This window comes from Xenopus laevis, chromosome 5S (assembly GCF_017654675.1).
Source record: "Xenopus laevis strain J_2021 chromosome 5S, Xenopus_laevis_v10.1, whole genome shotgun sequence".
In the NCBI taxonomy this organism is placed as follows: domain Eukaryota; kingdom Metazoa; phylum Chordata; class Amphibia; order Anura; family Pipidae; genus Xenopus; species Xenopus laevis.
The window spans coordinates 105,895,648-105,923,611 of record NC_054380.1 but is presented as its reverse complement, the minus strand read 5'-3'; the positions used below and the strand labels follow the sequence as shown (position 1 = coordinate 105,923,611).

Sequence of the window (27,964 nt, the reverse complement as noted above, 5' to 3'; positions counted from 1 at the left end):
CATTTATCCAGGCCCTACAGAGCCGGGCCCCCCGTCGCACATGCGTGCACTTTGTATCTGCCCGATAAAAGTAGGTTGCAGCAGAGAGATTCGGTAGGGAGCAGATCTTGGTCGGGTTTTTTCCTGGTGCCCCACTGGCCCAGTCCGAACCTGCATTTATCAAATGTTGGGGGCACCTGTTGGCCAAAAATACTATCCCCAACAAAGGTGCGGGCTATACATAGACTTGGATGGAATCAGACCAGGAGAGGCGCAGTGCTTTGCTGCAAATTACCCTTTTATTAGACACTACATGTTTCGAGCAAAGTTGCCCTTTATCAATGTGTACACTTGATAAAGGGCAACTTTGCTCAAAACATGTAGTGTCTAATAAAAGGATAATAGTGTCTAATAAAAGTGCAACTTTGCTCGAAACATGAAGTGTCTAATTAAAGGATAATTTGCAGCAAAGCACTGTGCCTCTCCTGGTCTGATTCCATCCAATTTCTATGTATTACCTACATTGTATACCTTGGATGGGGTACAGGAACAGACTCAAGTCCCAAGTAAACTTGGGACTTGACACAACCTGCTGGAACAAAGTGAATTAAAGGTGCGCGCTAATAGAGCCCGCACTCCGGTTGGGGGTAACTATTTTTTTTTAATGGCCCCCTGCCAGCGCTAGGACACTCGCACCGGGAAGATAATTCTCTGAGCACATTTGCAAATTATGTTTGTTTTCTTTTATTTATTTAGCGATTGCTGAGATTTAAGGGTGCTGCAAGATGGTAAAAGTCATAGCCTGCAGTTAAAGCCGCTCTACCATGGGCAAAGAATCTTCCTAAAATGACTTACCATTGAATAACATTAGGGACCTCTGCAATTGAAACATATACTTATGGGTCCCTGACTCCATGTACATGTAAAACAGCAGCGGCCCCTAATTCTGTAACACCCTGCAGTGACCAATTACCTTAATAAAGAATTTCTCTCTCTCTTAATGTCAGTTACTTTGGCCATTTTCAAACAAATACCCTAATGGCAATCTGGTCAGAAGCATTTCCAGTGGATGTTTTAAGGAAATCCATGTATCCACTGGATGAAACACTTGCAGTGATTTGTCCAACTTCTGGCCAATGAGATGAAAGACTGACAAATAAAAAAGTACTTTATCATTCTATTGAATATGGTTTACGTTTACAGAGAGGAAAGGGAAAGATGTCGTTGTTAAAGCAAGTCATTTGCTTGTGTTGAGCAAAAGTCTACTTTTCACTGCATTTCAGAAAAAACAGCTTTATTAATTTTTAAAAACTATTTTTTTAACCTATTTTAACCATTCAGGATTGCTTTTTTAAAAGCGGGGTGGAAAAAAGGTTGTGCTAAAACAGACTTTAAAAGGCAAAAAAAATAAAATGACGTGGCTTTAAAGTTACACTTTTACTGCGGAAGGGCACAACAGAGAGCGCAGTAATCCGCTTCTTCGTAATGCGGCTGGTAATGACTACGTGTATCAAACGCTGAGTTCCTTTCACGTGGTGTACGCGCTTGTGATCTCTTTCCGGTTCAACATGGCGCCTCCCATGCCGCTGCTGTCAGGTCTGTGCAGTGTGTAGCGGGGAATCGCCGGGCTTTTTCAGGGTTGACATCGCATCTAGGACACATGATATACGTGTTTACGGTGGCCGTATTGTAGCTTCTGCTCGTGTCTCTTGTTTAATTGTCACTCGTTATATCAATGATACAGTTTTCCAGCTTTTTTTTTTTTTTTTTTTAAACTTACAATCATTTGTGCAGCAGTTAACGCGAACTCGCTGCGTTTGGGTTGTATCTTCTTATAAAGTGGGCTCTACTATAAAGTCAGGGTGAGGAGTAAATGATATGAGGAAATATGCAGGTAGGGTTGTAACGTGAGGCGCGACTGATGACGTGGGGAGGTGTAGTAAAGCAGGAAGGGATGCCGGGAAGATAACATGGCTACACAGCTGCTTTAGAATTGTTAGGCAGAGTATGAGCTGTGTGCTTACACTAAGACTACTGGTAGACTTTGCACTACATTATTATTTTACTATAATATGTCCCTCTAAACATGGGGCTAGTAGTTAATTGGCCCATTGCACTTACTGTTGCCACCTTTTCTGAAAAAAAAAAAAAATACCGGCATTCCTATATATTTATCCTTTTTCCCTATTAATAACATTGGAATCAGCCATCATTTTTACCGACCAGGCTGGTAAAATACCATCCAGGTGGCAGCCCCAATTACTCTGAAGAGGTTGGACAACTTTAAAATAAGAGACTTTGTTTTTTGCTTGTTCAGACAATTGACGTACATGGCTCTCAAGCCAGTAAACAATAATGGATTGTATGGAATTGGGCCCATAGTTTAGAGCAGGGGTCCCCAACCTTTTTTACTCATGAGCCACGTTTAAATGTAAAAAGAGTTGGAAAGCAACACAAGCATGAGAAAGTCCATGGGTATGTCAAATAAGGGCTGTTATTGGCTGTTTGGTGGAGCCTACGTGGACTGGCAGCTTACACAAGGCTCTGTTTGGCAGTACACCTGGTTTTTATGAAACCAAAACTTGCCTCTAAGCCAGGAATTCAAAACTAAGCACCTGCTCTGAGGCCACTGGGAGCAACATCCAAGGGGTTGGTGAGCAACGTGTTGCTCACGAGCTACGGGTTGGGGCCCGCTGGTTTAGAGTCTATAGAAAAAAGACTTTTGGGTACAGTGATTTCATGTAGTACCTGCTTGTTGCCCTCAAGCTTTTAAACAATACTAATAGACTGAGCGATCTAGGCAGAAGTAATTCTATCTTGCCCATACAAACTCTTTCCTAGCCACAGGGCTTTTACATATTCCCTGAAAACACACCGCTTTTTATAATCATAGCAGACTTCCTTAAAGGGGAACTCTGGCTTCCAAACCAAAATTTGATAAAGAGGCCCACATAACACAGGAACTCAAATATATCCATCACAGTTACCCGTTTCTTCAAAAAGTATGAATAAATGCCATTTTCTATGCTAAAATCCAGCTGTTTAACAGTTCTTCTCTTTCTGAAATCCTGGCAGGGAAGGAGGGACTAAACACTGATGTTACAAATTGTAACAACGTCTCCACAGTTTACAGACAGAATGCAGGAACTACATAACCCACAATGCATTGTTCTGTGATGTTCTGTTCCTTATTGAAATCACATGTGCAGGGAATTGTGGGGTTTGGAGGATGCAGGCTAAGGACAGGTGGCTGTTGATACAAAGTAACAGTAGTAACATCAAAGTAGTCAGACAGATCAGCAGGAGAGCAGGGGGCTAGGCATAGGGAACTGTTCCAAACTATTAAAAATCATGAAAAGTCTGCATATTTTTTAATTGATGTATATTGAAAAGGTGCTTGAAAATATGAAAAAAGCTTATGTTTGTGTGTAGTCCCCGTTTAAAGTGGTGATTTACCTTTAAGTTAACTTTTATTATGTTTTAGCAGTTTATCAATTGACCCATCTAAAAAACAAATGCTCTGTAAGGCTACAAATTTATTATGCAATAAAACAATGAAGGGTGTAGGGCACACTGGACGCCATGCCAAGTCAGACCAAAAAGTTAAAAAGAGGAGAGTATTTTATTGAACAATCATCTCCAGCCTTACGCGTTTCGTGTGTATCTGACACTTAATCATAGGCTACAAATTTGTTATTGCTACTTTTATTTGTCTTTCTATTCAGACCCTCTTCTATTCATATTCCAATCTGACTCAAATCAATGCATGGCTGCTAGGGCACTTTGGGCCCTAGCAATGAGATTGCTGAAACTACAAACTGAAGAGATGCTGAACAAACAGCCAAATATTTAAAAAAACACAAGTAATAAAAACCTATTGCAAATTGTCTCAAAATATCATCATTCTTTACTTTATACTAAAAGTTAATGCAAAGGTGAAAACCCCTTTAATCAGTCTTCAGTCTTCCTTATTTGTGTAACCCACCTCATATCACTACTGCGGTTAACAAGTCTGCATGTATCAAGTCAATTCACACATAGAAGGTGCTGTAGAAATAAAAGCAATGCTTGTTTTCCAGTAGCAATATAAATCTTAAGAGAATCAATAAAAAACATTTAATTGCCAACCAATACTTGGCCACATTGCCAACCAAACTTCCAGTTCTTTTTTTTTTTGCACATGGAAAAATGCAGGGTGCCACCTTTTCCAGATTTATGAGTGGAATTTAGTCGATAAAATCTGAAACAAGGGAAGAGTTCACTCCATTGTTATTAACGCCACTTTAATAAAAATTACATTAAAAGTTGCACTTCCGAAATGCAGAAGTGTTCAAGCATAGAAATTCATTTCATTTAGATTTCGATACAGTTAATTAAGTCTCGATACTCTTGTCTGTCCAGTTGTTCAGGAAGCAAGCCTGCAGCCTAATGGGCTCCTGGGTGGGACTGCTTGCATTAGTAATTGAGAAACAATTTCCCGGTGTACTTTCCACCAGTTACTTGCACAAGTGCCCTAGAAATCACACCAGTTCCCAAGTCCCTTCTTGTGTACCTAATACATCACATTCACTCTAACTGCTAGCTTATGTGCCATAGTAATCACATCTGTTCCAAATGTCAGGTTTTGTATACCGGTAATATCAATCACATCTATTCCGACTGCTATATGTATGTTTGAAAAACACTTCATTCTTAATTTTTCTGTGCTGTAGAAATCTGACAAATAACATGTATAAGTACCATAGAAAGTCCTATTTTGTATGAGATCATATCCTCTCTGACCTGTTTGATTGTGTATCTTATAAATTGCATCCATTCTGACACATATCGTATCTGGCCCACAGAAATTATATACATTTCAAATGATAGCTTTGTGCGTCCATTCATATTGCTAAAATCTGTGCAAAAAAAATCACACCCATTCTGACAACTAGCATCTGTACCCTAGAAATCATATCCATTCGGATTGCTGGCTTCTGTACCACAGAAATATATATTCGAACTGGTGGCTTTGTGAGTTTTATGAATGATGTCCATTCTGATGGCTAAACTCTCAACAATAAAAATCACATCCATCCTTTGCAACTGCTAGCTTCCATATCATAGAGATCACATTCATCAAACTGTTAAAGTTTTGAGTTAGAGGTGGACTGGGCATGTACAGCACAGGTGTTAGTTAGGTAGTTGAATATAGGCGTGGGTTGGATTACCTGTAGTTGGGTCTGGTGCGCTAGTGTGTTCTCTGCTAGTTTTGTAAATTTGACTCCGCTCCCTACCTTTTATTAACTAATGCCATTGTTCCTTGTTTTAGGGGGATTGTGGGTCAGCTCAAAAAGCTTACCCCTGCTGCACAGAAATGGAAAAAAAATGAGACATTTAATGTTTAGATTTATTTCCAATGTGCGCAAATTAAAGAAGGAAAGCTACTAAAGCAGTTTATTGCCAATAAATTAGCCACAATAGTGCAAGCTATAACACTATATTTATTCTGTAGAATGCTGTACCATACCTCAGTAAACCGCTCTAGAAGCTCTGTTTGTTTAGAATAGCAGCTGCCATATTAGCTTGGTGTGACATCACTTCCTGCCTGAGTCTCTCCCTGCTCACTCATAGCTCTGGGCTCAGATTAAAGCAAGGAGGGGGGAGAGGTAGAGTGAAGCAAACTGAGCATGCTTAAGCCCTAGGCCTGGAGGTTTATACTGGAAACAGGAAGTCTCTAATAGAGCTTACTTCATTTTAGCCTTTCCTTCACCTTTAAGTTTCAGGATTCTAAACTGTTTGATTTAATGTAAGCCCACCAATATGCATTTTGTATTGCTATCTTAAATTCCACTTTATCTTTATTATACATATTTTTCCTACAGTCAGAGGTTCCGATGGAATCCAATTGGTCCTGGGGCCTCCGAAGTTTACGGATTCAGAGACATTTCAAAGGTGACATACACTTAATTCTAACGGAAATATTTAAGCTGTCAAATGCTTAATTAGATCAGTGCTAACAAAATATATTCTATAAAGTTATAGCCAAATTTTTCATTTGAATGATTTTAATCATGCCCTTCTAGCTTTCTGTGCTCATAATTTGTAAGGCACTTGTGCTATTAATCATTTTATGCAGGTGGAAGAGATACGGAAATGTAAGGCTAATTGATCGTGCAGTTTGGCCGCCACAAAACAGTGCCACACTTTGTTGTCACCACACCCCTTAGAAATTCATGGGTAGAACTGGTCTACCAGTCGCTGATATTCTGAGGGGTACACGGAGTAGAGGGGTGGCAGAGTGGGTGCCCAAAAGATGCAACAGTGTGGCTGCCAAGATGGCAGATCAGGGGATCATTCTTGCTTGTACAAGGCTTTTTATTGTTATTAGGGACTATTAGCCTTAACCCCGGGTGGCCAGACGACTTGTAGACCGGGCCCTGTTAACTAAGTTGTATGATGACCCATCCTGCCCTGCTACTGTGCTTCAGGCATAGTATTTCCAATAGAATACAAAGTGCTTACAGATGACTATGAATGATTTCCAACAGTGATGATCAAAATGTCCCATTTGAAATTGAACTGAAGGTGCATGGGTAGGGGTTATTTTATCTGGAAACCCAATATCTAGAAATTACAGCTTTCTCCAATAGAGTCTATTTTAAACCACGAATTTTAAGAAATAAAGATGTTATTTCCTATTATTAAAAGGAGACATATAGGGCTTTAAACAGAATGCTTTGGTGATGTTGAGACCATAGGGGACTTTTAGGGTACATTTTAACCTAATGTAATTTTCCGCAGACTGTGCTATTAAAAGCGCTTTTGCAAGTGATATATATTTTTAAATTTTTTTTAAAATTTCAAGTTGTATTGTACTGCTGTTCCGCCTGGGAAGACCAGCAAAGCATGTTTAATTTTAAGAAATTGAATAGTGCTGCAAAGATAATTTTTTTGTAGTAGGAAGCGTCAATTTATGCCAATCTGATTGGGTCACATTGAGCAAGAGATCAATCACCATAAGCATGACAATAGACCTGTCCATTGCCCAGGTCAAACAGCAAGGGTGTGTTTTGAGTACATTAATGTTAATACAGTGAAACTTCAATTTTTCATATCTTGATTTTAAGTTTTCCCTCACCATTTTTTTGTTGTCTCACCAATATGTAATGCATAATGAATTGCCCTGATTTTACATTTTCCAGTATTTTACACCGTTGTATCGGGTCCCCCCTGAAAAAAGAAAATGGGGTTCTACTGTATCTTGAAAACCTCTTTTTTTTTAAGTAATGTAAATGGCAAAACTTAATTTATAACTTCATCTTTAATATTTACATTTTATTTTAGCAGATTTAAGGTGTGGAGATCCAAATAACGGGAAAAACTGCTCAGAATCAGAAATTATTAGATCCCAAACATACCGGAAAACCGATCTCATACCTGTACAGGTATAGGATCCCTTATCTGGAAAACCAATATCCAGAAATCTCAGAATTACGAAATGGCTGTGTCCCATAGACTCCATTTTATCCAAATAATCCAAATTTTTAAAATGTAATAATAAAACAGTAGCTTGTACTTGATCCCAACTAAGATATAATTAATCCTTATTGGAAGCAAAACCAGCCTATTGGGTTTATTTAATGTTTAAATGAATTTCTAGTAGACTTAAGGCATGAAGACCCAAATTACGGAAATATCCATTATCTGGAAAACCCCAGGTCCCGAGCATTCTGGATAACAGGTCCCATACCTGTACTATAATCCATTCTTCAGGTGTCGGCAAATCATCCGTATAATTACAACTAATTACAATGCAACTTCATCAAACTATATGCGTATATTTTTCACTTTAGTTCTTTATAGCCATGTGAAGTTTACTTTGTATGAGTGTTGAAAATTGGTCTTTGTTCTGTATTCCCAGAGATCCCAGTAAGAACTGCAAGGTGTCCAGGTTTACCAAGGATGGAAAGCTGTTTGGATGGTGCAATGGAGAAGTGTCAGTGGTATTTTATAGCCTAATCTATTCTGTTCTGTTTGCTATCTTTACACATAAATGTATTATCTGTCATTTTACTTAAAGGGGACCCGTCGCCCAAAATTATTCATATTCCTATTTTATCACATCAGTCAAGCAAAATCAACTTTAATTACATTATACAAATTATTTAAATCTGGTTTCCTTCAGTCTGGGAATTCATAATTATAGCAATCAGGCAGCAGCCATTTTGTGGACACTGTTATAAAGACAAGCCTTGCATCATCTCAGAATCTTGTTTGTGCACCAGAATGGGGGACCTGATGTCCATCCCCATGACCTGGCTACACAATTAAATGGTGAAGAGAACAGGGGAATGTGGGGAGAGCAGCGATTTCTAGGAAGTGATCAATGGAAAGTAAAAGTAATTGTCTGCCCCGCCTCTATGCCCAGGACATAGAGGAGGGGCAGACAATATTTGATTGACAGCTGAAATGTTTAAATGAGTTTACAACAGCTATGAATGCTTTAATAAAAAATAGAAATTGGATTTCAGGTTTAATTTGAAAAGGACTTTTATACTACAACTTTTTGTGTCTGGGTGACAGGTCCACTTTAAATAGAAAAACAAGGTAGATTCCAAAGCTTTATATAAATCTATAGGTGCTATGCTATACATGTATCTGTATTGTGCTATAATTGCATCTGAATAGTTATTGAAGAAATGATTTTATTAAAAAGGACCATGCCTGAAACACTGTGTTATATAGTGCCAACTGTAAGCGTTGTGCACACATCTTGGAAAATTTAAAAATTGCTCTGATAGACATCTTTATCCCCCATATATAATTAAATGCACAAAGTTTGACCAGGTGCTATAACCCATAGCGGCCAATAAGATGTTTGTTTTTAAACAGGTGACCAATAAATGCTACCTGCTGATTGGCTGAGTGGTTGTTATTGTAGAAAACTACATCTTATGGAAATGGCATACTATTGTATCCTCTCATGTAGGCATTAACATCATTTGTTTATTTGGCATTAATTCTACAATTAAAAGTGCAAAATGATACCGCACTCTGGACTGTATGACTCTGTGCCCATAAATATGAGCACTCAAAGCTTTTCATTCTATTTTTTCTAGTTTACATGTGATTCCTTTGTGGTTGAACCCTTTCGACCACTAGAATGCACATGAAGCCGGCTTTTTCATGCTAATGGGGTTTTGTACTAGACAAATATGAGGATTTATCATCTGAGAGACTTTAAATTACCGCCTTTTATTTTTGTGCCTGTAAGCACAATTAACTGAGCAGTGCAAGGAGAATTGCTTCCTCATCCCTGCTGCAAAATAGTATTAAAGGACAAGGAAACTAAAGAATTAGGCTAGAAATGTTGTACATGATGTTTTGTGCTCCTGTACCAGCCCAAAGCCCTTTAGCAGAGAAGATCTGTGTCTCCAAAGATGCCCCAGTAGCTCCCCATCTTCTTTTCTGCTGATTCTCTGCACATGCTCTGTGCTACGGTCATGTACTGAGCTTAGGGACCAACTCACAATATACAGTACACACAGAATAGAAATGTCAGAATTCAAGGCTAATTAGTAATTAATATGGATAATTACTACATGGCAGCACAGAAACCAGTGCAATTAGCATCAGAATTTAATAATCAGCCCTGAAGCCTCAGCTTATCTGAAAGGCCAACCTGATTTTCTGCTTGATAATTAGTGACAACCCCTAAGCTTAGCTTCTCAACAGCTGCTCAGAGCCCACTGAGCATGTGAGTGTCACAGACACTTTCCAAGATAGTGACCCCCTGTGACAGAAGTCCTGGCTCATTGTTGCTATTGAGAAGCTGAAACTTTAGGCTGGTGCAATAAGTTCAGTATATAAAATATGGCATTTTTATCCCTATTCATATTTAGGGGTTAGTTCTCTTTTAACAAACAATACATTTGCATGTCCTGTTACTGTGCTACCATGCAGAAATCATCTCAAGCTAGGACTGCCAGTATGTAAGAAATCACATTGTTTAATTATTAATCTGTGAAATCTCAATGACCTTTTTGTGTTTTTCAGAATAAATATAGTGAACTGTTCTGACAGCAAGTTACTGCACACCTTGGATCTGCCCAAAGTTGTTAGCCTTGAATTCTCTCCAAAGAACACAATACTGGCAACATGGCAGACGTATACAAGTAAGTGACAGACATAAATGGAGTGTGTGTGTGTGTGTGGAGTGTGGTATAACGGGAAATAATCGAGCAAGGAGTTTAAAATGCTGAAGATGTCATAGCATAAAGATGCAATAAAGGACAATTGAACATATGGTTTGGCAGAAGAAGAAGCAGGCCAGACCAGATACTATATATTCCTAAGTTTTGGGTTTGTTTAGTTTTACTATTGTTGCACCGTTGCTTAATTGTTGTAAATGTTAAAATATGTAAAATAAAATTTCATATGTAGTAAAGTAAAGACTCTGGCTATTGGTAAAGATTTACAATATTTGAACTGATTTGTTAAAGGCCAAACCAACCTTGTTTACAAGCTAGGATGTTTGTCCATTTATTCTCCTAAATGGAAAGTGAATTCTGTGGGTTATTGCATATGTACAGTGGTGTGAAAAACTATTTGCCCCCTTCCTGATTTCTTATTCTTTTGCATGTTTGTCACACAAAATGTTTCTGATCATCAAACACATTTAACTATTAGTCAAAGATAACACAAGTAAACACAAAATGCAGTTTTTAAATGAGGGTTTTTATTATTTAGGGAGAAAAGAAATCCAAACCTGTGTGAAAAAGTAATTGCCCCCTGAACCTAATAACTGGTTGGGCCACCCTTAGCAGCAATAACTGCAATCAAGCGTTTGCGATAACTTGCAACGAGTCTTTTACAGCGCTCTGGAGGAATTTTGGCCCACTCATCTTTGCAGAATTGTTGTAATTCAGCTTTATTTGAGGGTTTTCTAGCATGAACCGCCTTTTTAAGGTCATGCCACAACATCTCAATAGGATTCAGGTCAGGACTTTGACTAGGCCACTCCAAAGTCTTCATTTTGTTTTTCTTCAGCCATTCAGAGGTGGATTTGCTGGTGTGTTTTGGGTCATTGTCCTGCTGCAGCACCCAAGATCGCTTCAGCTTGAGTTGACGAACAGATGGCCGGACATTCTCCTTCAGGATTTTTTGGTAGACAGTAGAATTCATGGTTCCATCTATCACAGCAAGTCTTCCAGGTCCTGAAGCAGCAAAACAACCCCAGACCATCACACTACCACCACCATATTTTACTGTTGGTTTGATGTTCTTTTTCTGAAATGCTGTGTTACTTTTACGCCAGATGTAACGGGACGCGCACCTTCCAAAAAGTTCAACTTTTGTCTCGTCGGTCCACAAGGTATTTTCCCAAAAGTCATGGCAATCATTGAGATGTTTTTTAGCAAAATTGAGACGAGCCTTAATGTTCTTTTTGCTTAAAAGTGGTTTGCGCCTTGGAAATGTGCCACGCAGGCCGTTTTTGCCCAGTCTCTTTTCTTATGGTGGAGTCGTGAACACTGACCTTAATTGAGGCAAGTGAGGCCTGCAGTTCTTTAGATGTTGTCCTGGGGTCTTTTGTGGCCTCTCGGATGAGTTGTCTCTGCGCTCTTGGGGTCATTTTGGTCGGCCGGCCACTCCTGGGAAGGTTCACCACTGTTCCATGTTTTTGCCATTTGTGGATAATGGCTCTCACTGTGGTTCGCTGGAGACCCAAAGCTTTAGAAATGGCTTTATAACCTTTGAAATTGAACTCAGGTGTGATAAACCACAGTTAAGTTATTTTTTAACAAGGGGGGCAATCACTTTTTCACACAGGCCCATGTAGATTTGGAGTTTTTTTTCTCCCTTAATAACGTAAACCTTCATTTAAAAACTGCATTTTGTGTTCAATTATGTTATCTTTGACTAATAGTTCACGGTTTTTGATGAGCAGAAACATTTAAGTGTGACAAACATGCAAAAGAATAAGAAATCAGGAAGGGGGCAAATAGTTTTTCACACCACTGTATATTGAGCAGGAGAAACAACAGCCTGCCAGAAAACAGTTCCATCCTAAAGTGCTGGCTCTTTCTGAAAGCACATGACAAGGCAAAATGACCTGAGATGGCTGCCTACACACCAATATTACAACTAAAAAAATATATACAGTGTAATTTAGAATTAAAATTTACATCATAAAAATCATGACAGAATTCCTTTAAGGTTAGCAATTGTAATGACTAGGTAATATTTTGCAAATTTTTTTAATACATTTGTTTTTTGTTTTTTTTTAACGGCGAAGTGTAGCAGGTTTTGCCATCACAGCAAGATGTTCAGGTGCTGAGGAGGACTTTGCATGAAGTTGATCTTGTAGATTTTCAAGTCTAGTTTTTTATTAAACTATAATTATTCTTAAAAAAATAAGAATTCTTTGTTTGGATAGAAAAATGATTGAAAAAATTAAGAATAGTTTGCTTGGATAGTAATCTACGGAATATGGCATAACTGAGCTTTCTGGATAACTGGTTTCCTTATAGATCCTATGCCTAAGGCAGCATGAAATTCTGTCAAATCTATATTCATCAGCAGATGATTTATATTTCAATTTATGAACAGGATTGGCAAATCGAAGGCAGCAAACAACTCCAAATTGATACCAGGATGTCCCCCATAGGCTAAAACAGCAATTCGGCAGGTTTAAGGTGGCAAATAGTCAAATTTGAGTTCTTAAGGGGCCAGTTTATGATAAGTTTCAAATCAAATTAGAATTTTAAAGAAAAACTCTTAATTGAATGTAACAATTCCCATGTCGAATTTCAGTTTTGGCCATTTAAAAAAACTCAAATTCTAAATTAGAAATTGAAAATTCCAATCTTCACTTCAACCCTTGATACATCTGGGTGTGTCTTAATGACTGCACCTCAGTTTGGAATAATATATTGGTTTTTTAACAGCAGGCAAAGATGGCACAGCGGGAACACCGAATCTGCAGCTGTACGACCTGAAATCTGGAAAAATCTCAAATGTCAAATCTTTCATCCAGAAAAAAATGGAAAACTGGTAAGTAATTCTTACAGAGCTAATTGGTGTGGGACAACTAATATCTGCAATTATGTACAAATTCTTAGGCACCCATCTGTCTCATTTTATGTTTTAGTTTGTGTCGCAATCTCTCGGGTACAAAGATAAATTACATGGGCTGGTTTCACCTTAACTTTTCTTAAGGGGTGGTTCACCTTAACTTTTCATATGGTATAGAATGGCTAATTCTAGGCAACTTTTCAGTTGGTCTTCATTATTTATTTTTTATTGTTTTTGAAGAATTTTCCTTCATCATGACTTAAACTTCAAGCTTTCAAATGGGGTCACTGACCCCACCTAGAAACAAATGCTCTTTAAGGCCACATATGTATTGTTAGTGCTACATTTTATTGCTAAACATATCTAATCAGGCCCTCTCCTGTTCATATTCCAGTCTCTTATTCAAATCAATACATGGTTGTTAGGGTAATTTGGACCCTAGCAACCAGATTGCGAAAACTGGAGAGCTGCTCAATTAAAAGTTAAATAACTCAAAAACAACAATTGATAAAAAATGAAATCCATGTCATATTTGATCACAATACCCCTCTCTACATCATCCTAAAAGTTAATTTAATGGCAAACAAACCCTTTAAGTGCTAAATTGCACCAGTGTAGTCACCCACAGCAACCAATTAGATCTTTGCTTTAACTGACTCCTTGTATTAATCAGGCTTTATGGCACAATTCTATTATTTCTAGAGTGAAACTGATGATCAGTGTGCAGATGATGCCCCTGCATAAGGTCTTTTACACACGGGTGTTTTTTTCTGTGTTGTTTCTGTATGTAACGCATGTCTAAAGGGATACTGTCATGGGAAAACATGTTTTTTTTCAAAACGCATCAGTTAATAGTGCTGCTCCAGCAGAATTCTGCACTGCAATCTATTTTTCAAAAGAGCAAACAGATTTTGTTATATTCAATTTTGAAATCTGACATGGGGCTAGACATTTTGTCAATTTCCCATCTGCCCCCAGTCATGTGACTTGTGCTCTGATAAACTTCAGTCACTCTTTACTGCTGTACTGCAAGTTGGAGTGATATCGAATTTTAAAAACTCCTTTCCAAAGTTAGGAAGGCTGCAAACAACTTTAAATTGATCCCTGGACCTCTCCGATTGACTTATACAATAATTCCACAGGTTTTAGTTGGCGAATAGTCGAATTCAAGTTCTTAAAGGGCCAGAGTATGATCGAATTCAAATTTTTTAAAAACTCAAATTGAATTTCGAATTTTTAATTCGAGCCTTGATAAATCTGCCTCTTAAAGTCAGATACTTTTTCCTATTCTCATCTGCTTCAGAATTGTATATGAGGGAGCATCCGGTACTGCTAAATCACCAGTTGTGGGCATCGGCATTGTTTTTATTTGCTGTGTATTTTTTCTCCTGCAGGAGTCCTCACTGGTCTGACGATGAAAATATCTGTGCAAGAAATGTAAACAACGAAGTGCACTTCTTTGAAAACAACAATTTTGGTACTGTTTCAGCATGCTGATTCTATTCTCTTTAAAGGCTACATTAATGTACCATCTGTAGTACAGCTTGTATATAACTGTACTCAGAAATTACCCAAGTAGCTAAATCTCTGTTGTCCTGGGTGCCATTGTGCATGGTGTAAGTAATAGTAGCCAGAGTCCAATTTGCTTGGTAGATTCAAGACAATAGGAGAACCCTGAAATTAAAGCCATGTACAGGCTGGTCCAGAGATCTCTGTCTTACACGTGTCATTCAGGCTAAAGGGAGCATTGGCACTTGCTGTAAGTTGCTGGGAGTATGTATTGTATGTATTTCAGGTAGTTGGACCGTCGTGGGGAATAGACTTGTGTGTACACTTCCAGACACTCCAAAACAGAGGCACAGACAGTTCAATTGAGCATAACTGGTCTTACTCCAGTTTATTGGAGGCTTTTGCAGAGACAGCAGAAAACAAAAAAACCTAAGCCTTTCCGGCTCTAACTAATACAAAGAGGCTTTTCCTTACTAACCTGGGACAAAGGCCTTTCGCCCCAATCCCTTACAAAACAAAAATGCACAAATAAGTTTTCCACACTTACAAGGCAGCAGCTACTGCTTTCCCCAAGGTTCTCTATCTCTCTTTGAAAACCCCAGCTCCTTTTCTTAAGCTGGCCATAGATGCAAAGAACCGATCGTTCAAATCCTCGAACGATCGGACTTCCCCATCTCCAGAACTGCCACTAACCATTCAGATCAAATAAAATATAGTAAAAGAACAGATCAGCCGATGTTCTGCCCCTGACAGCAATCGTGCGAAAGTTATGTCCGACAAAGCTGGTGACAGTCTCCCACTGAAAATCGTCTGATCGGCAATACATGCAGAGATATTATCAGCAGCCAAGAGAATCTTTTAACCTGTCTGATCGACCAAACAACCCGAAAAATGTCGGGACTCTCCACACATGGTCCGAAAATCGTATGAATCCTCGATTCGTAGGACCGGATCTTTGCATCTATGGCCAGCTTTAGGGTGCCAACCCTTGTGCAGCTGCAGCCTAATCACCATGCAGCTACCTGTCTGGGAACCCACTTCCCCTGGAGTGGCCTACTGGAAGGGAGAATTCACCCACTTTTGTCCATTGACTCCGGGAATTTTGTAAGTCAGCTTTTACTTAAGCTGAACAATAGTAAAACACAGCATTTTCTGTTTTCCTCTATTGCAAAACTGACATTTGCTGAGGTTACCACACTTAGGGGCACATTTACTAAAGATCGAGTATCGAGGGTTAATTAACCCTCGATATTCGACCCTCTAAGTAAAATCCTTCGACATCGAAGTCGAAGGATTTACCACAAATACTTTGATCGAACGATCGAAGGAAAAATCATTAGATCGAACGATTAAATCCTTCGAATCAAACGATTCGAAGGATTTTAATCCATCGATCGAAGGATTTTCCTTCGATCAAAAAAAGCTTAGAAAACTTATGGGGAAGGTCCCCATAGGCTAACATTGATGCTCGGTAGGTTTATAGTGGCGAAGTAGGTAGTCAAAGTTTTTTTTAAAGAGACAGTACTTCGACTATCGAATAGTCGAACGATTTTAACTTAGAATCGTTCGAATTGAAGTCGTAGTCGAAGATCGTAATAGCCTATTCGATGGTCAAAGTACCCAAAAAAAAAACCTTCGAAATTCGAAGTTTTTTTTTTACTTTGAATCCTTCACTCGAGCTTAGTAAATGTGCCCCTTACAGTATGTAGTGCTTTGTACTTTAGTTACATTAGTTACATAGCAAATGATTTTCAGATGTAGGCATATATTTTGTCTGTGAAGGCAAGCTGTGTTTGTAGCTGTTCTCTAATAGCCTGCACCTAGGGAGTGCAGAATTTGATTGCCTTCTGCTGACCTTTTATATTCAGTAGCTGCTTGTGTGAATGATGCCTTCATATTGCATTATGAGATATGTACTGTTATCACACACAGTCACATTTTAGTGTTCAGACTGTCTGCCTTGCAAAGCTCAGTTCCCACAAGTACACCATTGTGCAGGCTTCCTTCTATGTTCAAAAGCATCTGCTGTGTAAGGGAGAATAGTACGTTCAGCTGGAACAATAACTAATTAAATGAATGATTATTGCTTATTTAAAGCAATAAATAAGAATAATATTAATTGGGTGGTGAAGAGTAACAGTGGTAGAAATGTATACTGTAATTAAGTGGGACATCATAGAATTCTGTGCTAGGAATAAAATATTATGATGTGTTCCTATAGATATTTATGCCACTTAGTAAACAAGTACTGTATAGTAAAAAGAAAGGAGGGGACTTCTTTATGCAGGTAAAGGCCCTTTTAGAAAACAAGTTAAAGGAACAGTAACACAAAAAAATGAAAGTGTTTTAAAGGAATGACAATGTAATGTACTGTTGCACTGCACTGGTAAAACTGGTGTGTTTGCTTTAGAAAGACTACAGTAGTTTATATAAACAAGCTGCTTTATAGTCATTGTGGCAGCCATTCAAAGCTGAAAAGGAAAAAAAGGCAAAGGATGCACAGCAGATAACAGATAAGCTCTGAAGTATACAAAGGGATTCTTCATCTGTTATCTATTGTTTATCCTGTGCTTGAATGGCTGCCCCCATGGCTACACAGCAGCTTGTTTGTATAAATCATAGTTGTGTTTCTAAAGCAAACCCACCAGTTTTACCAGTGCAGGGAAATCGCATAATATATTGTCATTCCTTTTAAAACACTTTCATTTTTTGGCGTTACTGTTCCTTTAACCTGAGAAGATACAATTTCACTGTCCTGTAGGGTTATACCACCACCTAGTGACAAAGACTGGAATATATCAATGTCTTAACAAGGGTATTTATAAAACAAAGGATTTTACCACTTTAAAAACAATTGTCTTTAGAGAACTACGTGTTTAAATCCCTAGCACACGGGGCATTTTTCCCCTTGTGAAAATGCTCTAGCTGAACCTGGGAGAAAATCAGATTGCCCAGAGAAAATCAATGCAGACATGCGACATGGGAAGAACAAGCAAACAAGCAAGCCTCATTCCATCATAAATTACTCAAGGATTATATATAGCTGTATAGCCTTTAAACTTCCAGGCTAGAAAGCTATGAAAAATTAACACAGAAAATAAGACCAACTGCAAATTAGCTTAGATAACTGTCTACACAGTACTTAAAGTTAAGGTGGAACTACCCCATTAAAGGACCAGGAAAGTTAAACTAAAGAAGTGGGCTAGAAATGTTGTGCGTTATGTTTTGGGCTTCTGTACCAGCCCAAGGCAACCACAGCCCTTTAGCAGTAAATATCTGTGACTCCAAAGATGCCCCAGTAGCTCCCCATCTTCTTTTCTGCTGATTCACTGTCACTTACTGAGCTTAGGGACCCACTCACAATATACAGTATATATAGAATAGAAATGTCACTGTATAAGGCTGATTAGTAATTAATACAGATAATTACTACATGGCAGCACAGAAACCAGTGCATACTGCCAGGTGTTTAAAAAGAGAGCAATTAAGATATCTAGAATAGAAATGTAAAAGAATCGTCGGTAAAAATGGATTCACGCACATACAAAAGCTATCACTGTAGTATTCAGTGTATTTGACACATTAATCTTTTTGCCACGGAGCAATGTTCATTTTACATTTTTGTCTTCTGATTAATCATTTTTCGTGTGTTCATTAAACAGATACCATTGCCAATAAATTACACTTACAGAAAGTAAGCGATTTTGAACTGTCACCTGGAGAACGGCCTTGCAAGGTTAGTTGTGTTTCTATGCTATTTGTGTGTATAAGTGTAATATATATATATATATATATATATATATATATATATATATATATATATATATATATATATATATATATATATATATATATATATATATATATATATATATGTGTGTGTGTTTATTTTATTTTTAACAAATTTTGCTTTCCGTTTTAGGTAGCGGTTTATGTCCCCGGTAGTAAAGGGGCTCCATCTTTTGTGAGACTGTACCAGTACCCAAACTTCTCAGGGCCAAACTCTGCACTGGCCAATAAAAGCTTCTTTAAAGCAGACCGAGTAGCCATGTTGTGGAATTCTAAAGGTATTTAGCAAAGGTTTGGTTCTTTTGTGCTACTTTTACTATTCACTTAAAGACACAACTTTTGTTTGTTTGTGGGTAAAGGTTTTACCCACAGCATTTTGGATGAGGTGTTTGTGAGATGTAGGAGGTCTGACTGGTAATTCACTAGGACAACTTTGCAAACAAGCAGGTTTATCCCACTAGTAAAATGTACAATTGGATGTGAAAATACAGACATATATTGTTTGCTAGAATATTTGCATACATTTATCTCCATAAAATACACCTGTGCTCCATATCTTTAATTATTTCTGCAGAATTTTGCTTAGTACACTGCAGAATGGTGGCATAATGTTATGTTCTCACACCAAGAAATACATTTCAAACTCAGATAATTTGCTTTTGACTCCTATGACAGTATTACAACACAGTAGGAGTACTATGGGAAGTGATCAGCAATGCAGTAGCCACCCATCCTGTTAGTTAGCAATTTAAAGGGGTGGTTCACTTTTCATGTAACTTTTGGTATGTTATAGAATGGGCAGTAAGCAACTTTTCAATTGGTCTTCATTATTTTTTTTTTTATAGTTTATTAATTATTTGCCTTCTTCTTCTGACTCTTTCCAGCTTTCAAATGGGGGTCACTGACCCCATCTAAAAAATAAAAGCTCTGTAAGGCTACAAATGTATAGTTATTGCTACTTTTTATTACTCATATTGTGGGCTGGTTGATGAGCTTAAAGGGGTGGTTCACCTTTAAGTTAACTTTTCATATAGTATAGAATGGCTAAATTCTAGGCAACTTTTCAGTTGTTCTTCATTATTTATTTTTTGTTGTTTTTAAATGTTGTTTTTTTTCCTTCATCTTAACTTAAACTTCAAGCTATTAAATGGGGGTCCCTGACCCAGTCTAGAAACAAATGCTCTGTAAGGCCACAGATGTATTATCATTGCTACATTTTATTATTCATATCTATTCAGGCCCTCTCCTGTTCATATTCCAGTCACTTATTAAATCAGTGCATGGTTGCTGAGGTAATTTGAACCCTAGCAACCAGACTGCTAAAATTGCAAAATGGAGAGCTGCTGAATAAAAAGCTAAACAATTCAAAAACCACAAATAAGAAAAAATGAAAACCAATTGCAAATTGTCTCAGAATATCATTCTCCAAATCAGGTTTCCCCAATCTTTTTTTTTAACCGTGAGCCACATTCAAATGTGAAAAGAGTTGGGGAGCAACACAAGCATGAAAAAAAAATCCTGGTGTGGGCTGTGATTGGCTATTTGGTGTCCCTATGTGGATAGCAGCCTACAGGAGGCTTTTTTTTTTTTTTTTTTTACCTATAACCTGTTTTTTGCAACCAAAACTTTCCTCCAACCAAGGAATTGAAAAAGAAGCACCTACTTTGAGGCCACTGGGAGCAACATTAAAAGGGTTGGTGAGCAACATGTTGCTTGCGAGCCACTGGTTGGGGGCCACTGCTCTAAATCATACTAAATCAGAATTTGAAGGTGAACAACCTCTTTAAGCAAGAGTAAAAACAGAATGTAGAAAGACAAAAAAGCAAAATAAAACAATAATTCTACATGTACCTTCTACTGCACAAGCAAGAAGAGAAAATAAAAATTAAAGGTATATTGAGTGTCCGTTTAAATAATGGTATGGTGGTAAAACACCCACATTCACTTGCTTTTTGTGTTTGTGTGCAACAGCTACAGCAGTGTTGGTGACTGCCAGTACAGATGTGGACAAAACTGGAGCTTCTTACTATGGAGAACAGACACTTCATTACATTGCTGTAAATGGAGAAAGTGCTGTAGTACAGCTGCGTAAGTATATTCTCCATACATATGTGTATATATATATATATATATATATATATATATATATATATATATATATAATTTCATTCCTGAACCAGCAAGTGTATTTTTTTTATTTATAATATTGGTGTGTAGGCAGCCATCTCAGGTCATTTATGCCTAGTCATGTGCTTTCAGAAAGAGCCAGCACTTTAGGATGAAACTGCTTTCTGGCAGGCTGTTGTTTCTCCTACTCAATGTAAGTGAATGTGTCGCAGTGGGACCTAGATGTTACTATTGAGTGTTGTTCTCAGATCTACCAGGCAGCTGTTATCTTGTGTTAGGGAGCGGCTATCTGGTTACCTTCCCATTGGTCTGTTGTTAGGCTGCCGCAGAGAAAGGGAGAGGGTGGAGCCTGAAGTTTATCAGAGCATAAGTCACGTGACTGGGGGCAGCTGGGAAACTGACAATATGTCTAGCCCCATGTCTGATTTCAAAATTAAATACAAAAAAATGTGTTTGCTCGTTTGAGAAATGGATTTCAGTGCAGAAGTCTGCTGGAGCAGCACCATTAACTGATGTATTTTGAAGGAAAAAAAAACATGTTTTCCCATTACAGTATCCCTTTAAGGATTTGTTTTTGAATGGATGCTAATTTATAATTAAAGTGTGTATTTATTGTTGCTTCTCCCCCCCCCAGCAAAGAATGGTCCCATTTACGATGTAACTTGGAACAAAAATGCGACAGAATTCTGTGTGGTTTATGGTTTCATGCCAGCAAAAGCAACTGTATTTAACCTGAAATGTGATCCAATATTTGACTTTGGAACTGGCCCTAGAAATGCTGCCTTCTACAGCCCCCAAGGACACATACTGGTGCTCGCTGGATTTGGAAACTTGAGAGGACAAATGGAAGTATGGGATGTAAAAAAATACAAGTTAATATCCAAGCCGACTGCTTCAGACGCTACTTTTTTCTCCTGGTGTCCCAATGGGGAGCATATTATCACTGCCACATGTTCGCCAAGGTTACGTGTTGGAAATGGCTACAAGATTTGGCATTATACAGGCACACTGTTACACAAATATGATGTACCAGCCAATTCAGAGTTATGGCAAGTGTCCTGGCAGCCCTTTCCGGATGGAGTCTTTCCAGCTAAAGCGATTGTTTACCAGGCAGTGCCAGGCGACCTCCCCACTCAGGAATCAAAGCCAGCCGAGGCCTACAGACCCCCTGCCCTAAGGAACAAGCCTGTTTCAAGCTACAAGCTGGTACGTACGTAAATGGTGTTATTGATTTATATAGATGTATCTTTATTAGTTCCATACTGAATTAATCAGCATTTCTGTGTCATCAGTGCAATGGATAGGTAACCTGAGCATTTACCATTTGCTTTCAAGGGGAATCACTTACCATCATCAGGCACATTTTCACAGTGCAATCACTCATGTCCGCTAACCAGAGATTGACTTTTTTTATTCAATGTAGTTAAAGCGGCACTATCATGAATATTAAAATGTAATATAAGCTTCAACATACTGAAATAAGAAACTTTTTGTATACAATCAATTAATAATTCTGTACCGTTTCTGAAATAATCACGTTTATCTTCACGAGTTGGGCATCAGTATATCTTATAGGGGGGCTCCTTTTGCCTAGAAGGTGGATTAGAGCTCACTCTATTAAAATCACCAGACATCGTGTCTCTCTACATGCAGGATTGTGCCAAAGTCAGTTATTTTGTTAGATTTTGTTTGTACTGAAATCAGTTATTTTGAGTGAGCTCTAATTCATCTGCTAGGAAAGGGAGCCCCCCCCCCCATAAGATATATTGGATCATTCATCTGACACCCAACTGCTGCATGAAGACAGAATAAACAGAAACAGATGCTGAGAGAGGAATAGTGAATATAAACTTGATTTCAGAAACAATGCATATCTGATTGTATTTAGAAAGTTTCTTACTTCAGTATGAGGAAGCTATTACATTTTCGTGATAGTTCCCCTTTAATGACCTGTTGTTTCTGTGGAACACTCCAATGCATGGAGATCACTTTGCCCAGGGGTGTAACTAAAGGAGTAGCTGCTAGGGGCACGGGTGGTATAGGTTGCCCAGTGCAGCGCTGACAGATTAGCAGTTTCACTATATATTTATTTAAAAAAAATACTTATTTCCAAATTACTGTGGGATTCATTAACCCTCTGACACAGGCAAATGATTTCCCATTCATGTTAATGGCAAGCAGATTGACATGCCTGAAGGCCTACTCTCCCAGCAAAGAGCTCCATTCTTGGCTTCTTCACTTTGTCATTGATTGCTTTAGGGATAATTTTGCATCCTTTACCATAAAAAAATGACAACTTGTAACATATGGCAATTTATCAATTGCATTATGGACTTAGCAGCACCAACTAGGGCCAATATATATCTATATAAACAGGAGATATGGGTCACATTTGGAACATGTTCTTGTGGTTCTGTAAACAAAATCCTTTCCATAAATATCTTATTTTATCTTGAATTCAGCATGAAGATGAACCGCCGCAGAGCATGATGCCCCAGTCCACAGAGAAGCCCGTGTCCAAAACAGCCTTAAAGAACCAAAAGAAAAGAGAAGCAAAGAAAGCTGCAAAGCAGGTAGAACTTGTCTCACTTAGGTCTGTCTAAAACATACTTAAAGGGGTTGTTCACCTTTAAATTAATGTTTATAACTTTTAGTATGATGCAGAGGCTGCTTTCCTTGGATGGTTTTCAATTGGACTTCATTTTTTTGTTATTTACGGTTTTTGAATGATTTATCTTTTTGTTCAGCAGCTCATTAGGGTCTAATTTTACCTAGCATTCAGGCAGCGGTTTAAAAGAGAGACATGACTACGATTAGAGGAGGGCCTAAATGTGTACAAATAACAGTAACATTGTAGCCTCACAGAGCAATAATGTTTTGGCTAATGGGGTCATCCGTGATTTTAAAGCTAGAAACAGTCAGAAGAGTAAGGCAAATAATTAAAAAAACATACAAAAAAAAACTTTGCATGCTCATTCTAGGGCTCCTAGACTGCTTAAAGACTCGTTCTATGTCAGGCTTGAATGTTTGATTTGTTAGGTTGTAAGTTGGTTAGAATGATAAGCTTCTAGCCATAAGGGTGTAATGATTAGGCAAGACTAGATACAGTGAATCACGGAGTTGTCTTGTGACATCTTGTAACAAGAGGTGATGAATAGTCAGATTTTAAACCACCACAACTGATTGGTTAGAACAGTCAAATAATAAAAAAATTGAGTTTGTACATTTTTTTTTTTACTATATTTTCCACCTACAGTATATCGTAAGCTTCCTGACATCAGAAAACTTACGGTTAATACATATCAATATATCCTGCTTTGTATAATGTTGAAAGTTTGTTTGGGGAACCAGTCACTTGTTATTCCTCCCAGTGGGTTTTAATTCACTAGAATAAAGCAGCACTCTTCGTTGCAAACAAGGCACTAAAGGGGTAAAATATGTGCCAAGTTTGCTACTGTTATAGTCACCCTCAGCAACTGATTTACAGGCAGCATTTAGTAGTAACCTGTTCAAAAACAAATGTGATTGGTTGCTGTGGGTAAGTACTTCTGACCAAACTGTGTGCCCAGCTGTGCTTTCTTGCTTAGTATTGTTTCTAGGCACCATTAGGAAGCAAGTAAATCTTGTTTTTAATGTAATGCAAATACATTTTCCTATTGTATAATCTACCTGTTATGTAGGAATCCAAGATGGATGAACCTGCGGAGTCAGATTCAACAAATGTTCAGAATAATACCCCAGTTGCTGTGAATACAGGAGATCCTGAAACAGATAAAAAGATCAAGAACCTGAAAAAGGTAAAACTTATTTTTTGGCATGGAAAAACTGTTTTTAGTGGCTGAACACACCCCATTGTGTGGTGGGGATTTAATGTTTTAAATTTACATTTGGCAAGTAGAATGTTTTACAGTTTTTTTTCTATGCATATCATGCTCTTTTATTGTCCTGTAAGAAATGATAATACCACATGATGGCTACAGTGAGCTGCAGGTTTTGCCAGTCACCCAGACTAATACTTGAAGCTTAGCCAGCAACATCTTTATAGAGGCATGGTATCTCTCCATACTTAGGTGGCAGTTCCTGTAATGGGAGATGCCACTTGTACTGCTAAACCATAGCCGCTTCTAGCAGTTCTGTGGCAGTTATGAGTGGTGATATTTAAGTCTACAGCGAGCAAGGCTAAACCTGCACACTGAGTCATATATATTCCATCATGGATGCTAGGAGACAAACATTTAAAATAGACTTTTTTTTTATCTTTTTATCTTGTGGTTTTCATGCATTTTTGTAGTAAAGCACAGAATAAAAGATAAACGATACGTAGCAAGAAACAGAGCTGGATCACTTCACTCCCCATCTGGCTCCCGCGGAAAATGATTGAATCTCTAAAATATGCACAGCGCATCCTCTGCAGGAAAACTCTGGATCAACCAACCAACATGTTATTTAAAATCTTCCAAACTTTATTTGAACCTTTCCTTTACCTTTTTAAATGCAAACCTTGGTTGCGCAGGTAACAAAAAATTTCTATATAAAGGTCCTGTCGCAAAAGACTCCAATGACGTTGAATAATCCTCTGCTCCTTGCAACTGTTCCTCGAAAAGTAGTAACAACCCAAGAAAAATCAGCATTGATATTACTACAGTAACGACGGCGATTACCTTCCTATTGCTTCCGGCATATGACAGATATTTACGTTCCGCTAGCAGCCGTCCCCAGTCATATGCAGACTTAGGGGCATATTTATCAAAGGTCGAAGTTAAAAAAAACCTTTAAATTCAAAAAGACCAATCGAATGGTGGTCGAAGTGGGCCTACTTTGAATCGTACGATTCGAAGTAGCGCTACTTCGATTCAAAGTTTTTTTTAACTTCGACCTTCGATCTCCCAAACTCCCCCAATTTCCTCCATACAGGTTGTAGGAGGTCCCCCATAGGCTAAAACAGCACTTTGGCAGCTTTTAGGTGGTGAATGGTCGAAGTTTTAAAGAGACATTACTTCAAAAAGATTCGACCTTCAAAGTTTTTTTCAACTTCGAATCGAAGTTGGACTATTCGATGGTCGAGGTACACAAAAATTACTTTGAAATTCAACGTTTTTAACTTCCAACCTTCACTTCGACCTTTGATAAATCTGCCCCTTAATGTTTTTAATGCCCTTAATTTGTATTATAACCCCATTGGATGAACCTATCCTATAATGACATAGCTTGTGAATTAAAAGATTCCCAAGTGGTACAAATCCTACGCAATTGAAGGAACTGGAAGTAAAGCACATCCTGTCTTAAAAGAAAACCTTTTTGACACAGCAATTCTTGATTGATAACAAACATACTTCACTTTTTACCATCTTTTCAGAAGCTGAAAGCAATTGAGCAACTAAAGGAGCTGCAATCATCTGGCAAAACACTAGAGAAGAACCAGGTATAAGCTGCCCTTCAGCCTTTACATGCATGCCATTAACATCACACGCCTGCTACGTTACAACAGGGCAAATGCAATGTGTATCCCAATGGCTTCTCTACATGCCTTTGGCTTTCGATGAAGTATGTGAAAATAAGTAAATGGGTAAAATTCCTTCCCAGTGGATACTCACTGGTGCAGCACTGTAAGAGTTATTCATTTCTGGGTACTTTTCATGTGGGTAGGTAGATTTGTTACTGCTCTTTTCCACATTTATTAATAAACCCAACAGATGCCTCCTCACAGAAGCCTGTTATGGGCCTGTGTTGGTCTGCTTTACCTGATGTCTCAGCAGTTGAAGTTGATCTTTGAAGTGGGGTCAAATCCCAACTGACTGAGGAGTAATTAAATAATGTCCCTACCTGTTGCCATTATGGAAAGGAACTGCAGAATGAATCTGTAACGGGAGACAAGCAAGTTACCCTAGTGACATATTCCTGGTGAATGTAGAGCAAGCCGGTAGCACTTTGATATAGGGATGCACTGAAACCATCATTTTTCTATTTCCCACAGCATTTTATAATTGCATATATTGTGTGTTGCCCCTTCACACAAACTTTGATTGCACAAACTCAGGTGCAGTCAGACCTGGCCCCCCAGTCCGACCCTGCTGATCATCTGCTTTTGCTTTATCTGAAGGGCAAAACAGGCTGAACGGGACACACAACCATATCACTCTGTGTATGTAGCCCTGTGATTGGGTCATTTTTATTGTGTTGACATTTGCTTTCTGTGAAGGCAGTCTTGTTCAGGAAGTTATTTCTCTAAATATTTTTTGGCCTCTGTGTACTTAAAACGACAGTGCCTGTTTTAAATCTCAGTCTTGGCCTGTAAGTGTCCCCCTCTACAGAGAAATTGTTCCTCCACTACTTCCCTCAGTAACTCATTGGAAAATCAGCAGCCTGCAGTTCTTCAGCATCCAACCAAAAGCTGCATTATGTATACAATTTGTATTTACTATAGTGCTGCAAAGTTACATTTATTTTCTCCGCAAGGTCAGCAGCCTAGTTTGCTATTCCTTCTGATATTTAAGAATATTATTTTGAGGCCGAGATTTAAGACTGATCCATCTACTGTGCCAGCAGTGCAGTGAGTTAATTACTGTAAACAAATTCCTCATTGCGGAAATGTCTGTATTTCCCCTACAGATTGAGAAGATCCAGAAGGAAGACGTTCTTCTGAAGGAATTAGAAGATTTGGAGATTGGTGTGTAACATTTGTTCAGTGGAAGGAAAAAAAACGTGTCCATCACTTTTATGGTTTCTAACTATACAAGTGATTTCATTGTGCCGGAGATCCTTGATATCTCACACATAGAGAATCTCCCAGAATGCTTTTATAATGTGTATAAAAAGGGAAAAAATTCAACATGGAAATCTTGTTTTGTTTTCTTCAAAAGTGTAGAAGGGAAAGAATGTACATGACTTATTAGTAATTGTAAACAATGAATATTGTACATACCCAGCTGTGTTACCGCTATTTATATAAATACAGGGCATAAGTGGACTTGCTCATAGACTGAAGAGGAGAAACATAGTCTAACCTATGCAAGTATTACACTTTTTCTAGGCATTAAAGATGTTCTTGTTTGCATTCTAATGATCAATATGCCAACCTATACAATATAACTACTGCCTTAGGAGGTAAAACTCAAAATACAGTTGAAGGACATACAGTAAGCAGAGTCTGGTGTGTTCGTTTATAGCAAAATTTCATAGCTGATAAAAGTTTTACTGAACTTGACTAGCAATGTTGTTAAATAAGACAAATATTTTAAACACTGTACAGGAAATGTCTAACTGGTTGGACTGGTGTTTCACATTGGACAAGGAACTAGCTAAAAGAGCTGCTGTTGAGCTGCTTGTGATAGAGAAATGAAACAAGACTGCAGGGAAAAAGGTGCAGGAGAATCTTTAAATCTTTGTATTTATATCTAGTAAATACCTACTCATGGAGTATCTCCCAGAATGCTTTTATAATGTGTATAAAAAGTGACATGGAAATCATGTTTTGTTTTCTTAAAGCGTATAGAAGGGAAAGAAT

General features: G+C 38.1%; 1 protein-coding gene across 2 annotated transcripts; it reads left to right on the top strand.

Moving 5' to 3' along the window:
* The first annotated feature begins 1,420 nt into the window (after nt 1-1,420).
* On the top strand, nt 1,421-27,600 carry eif2a.S (eukaryotic translation initiation factor 2A S homeolog). 2 transcript variants are annotated; one of them, XM_018265768.2, is made up of 14 exons: nt 1,421-1,575; nt 5,844-5,913; nt 7,883-7,957; nt 10,018-10,136; nt 12,909-13,014; nt 14,430-14,512; nt 18,207-18,280; nt 18,467-18,611; nt 20,305-20,421; nt 21,095-21,666; nt 22,923-23,033; nt 24,141-24,257; nt 25,817-25,882; nt 27,070-27,600. In XM_018265768.2, the coding sequence occupies exons 1-14, from the start codon at nt 1,548-1,550 to the stop codon at nt 27,133-27,135; spliced, it is 1,749 nt and encodes a 582-aa protein (XP_018121257.1). In that variant the 5' UTR covers nt 1,421-1,547; the 3' UTR covers nt 27,136-27,600. The 2 variants fall into 2 exon arrangements, with proteins under 2 accessions (XP_018121257.1, XP_018121258.1); XM_018265769.2 differs by lacking the exon at nt 1,421-1,575 and adding an exon at nt 1,843-1,873.
* The last annotated feature ends 364 nt before the right edge of the window (nt 27,601-27,964 follow it).

What these genes read in the sequence shown, in the direction of transcription:
- eif2a.S (XM_018265768.2), top strand. Translation starts at nt 1,548, where the DNA reads ATGGCGCCTCCCATGCCGCTGCTGTCAG. An exon ending in TCCCATGCCGCTGCTGTCAG is followed by an intron (nt 1,576 to 5,843) that starts GTCTGTGCAGTG and finishes TTTTTCCTACAG; the next exon opens with TCAGAGGTTCCGATGGAATC. An exon ending in AGATCAAGAACCTGAAAAAG is followed by an intron (nt 24,258 to 25,816) that starts GTAAAACTTATT and finishes CCATCTTTTCAG; the next exon opens with AAGCTGAAAGCAATTGAGCA.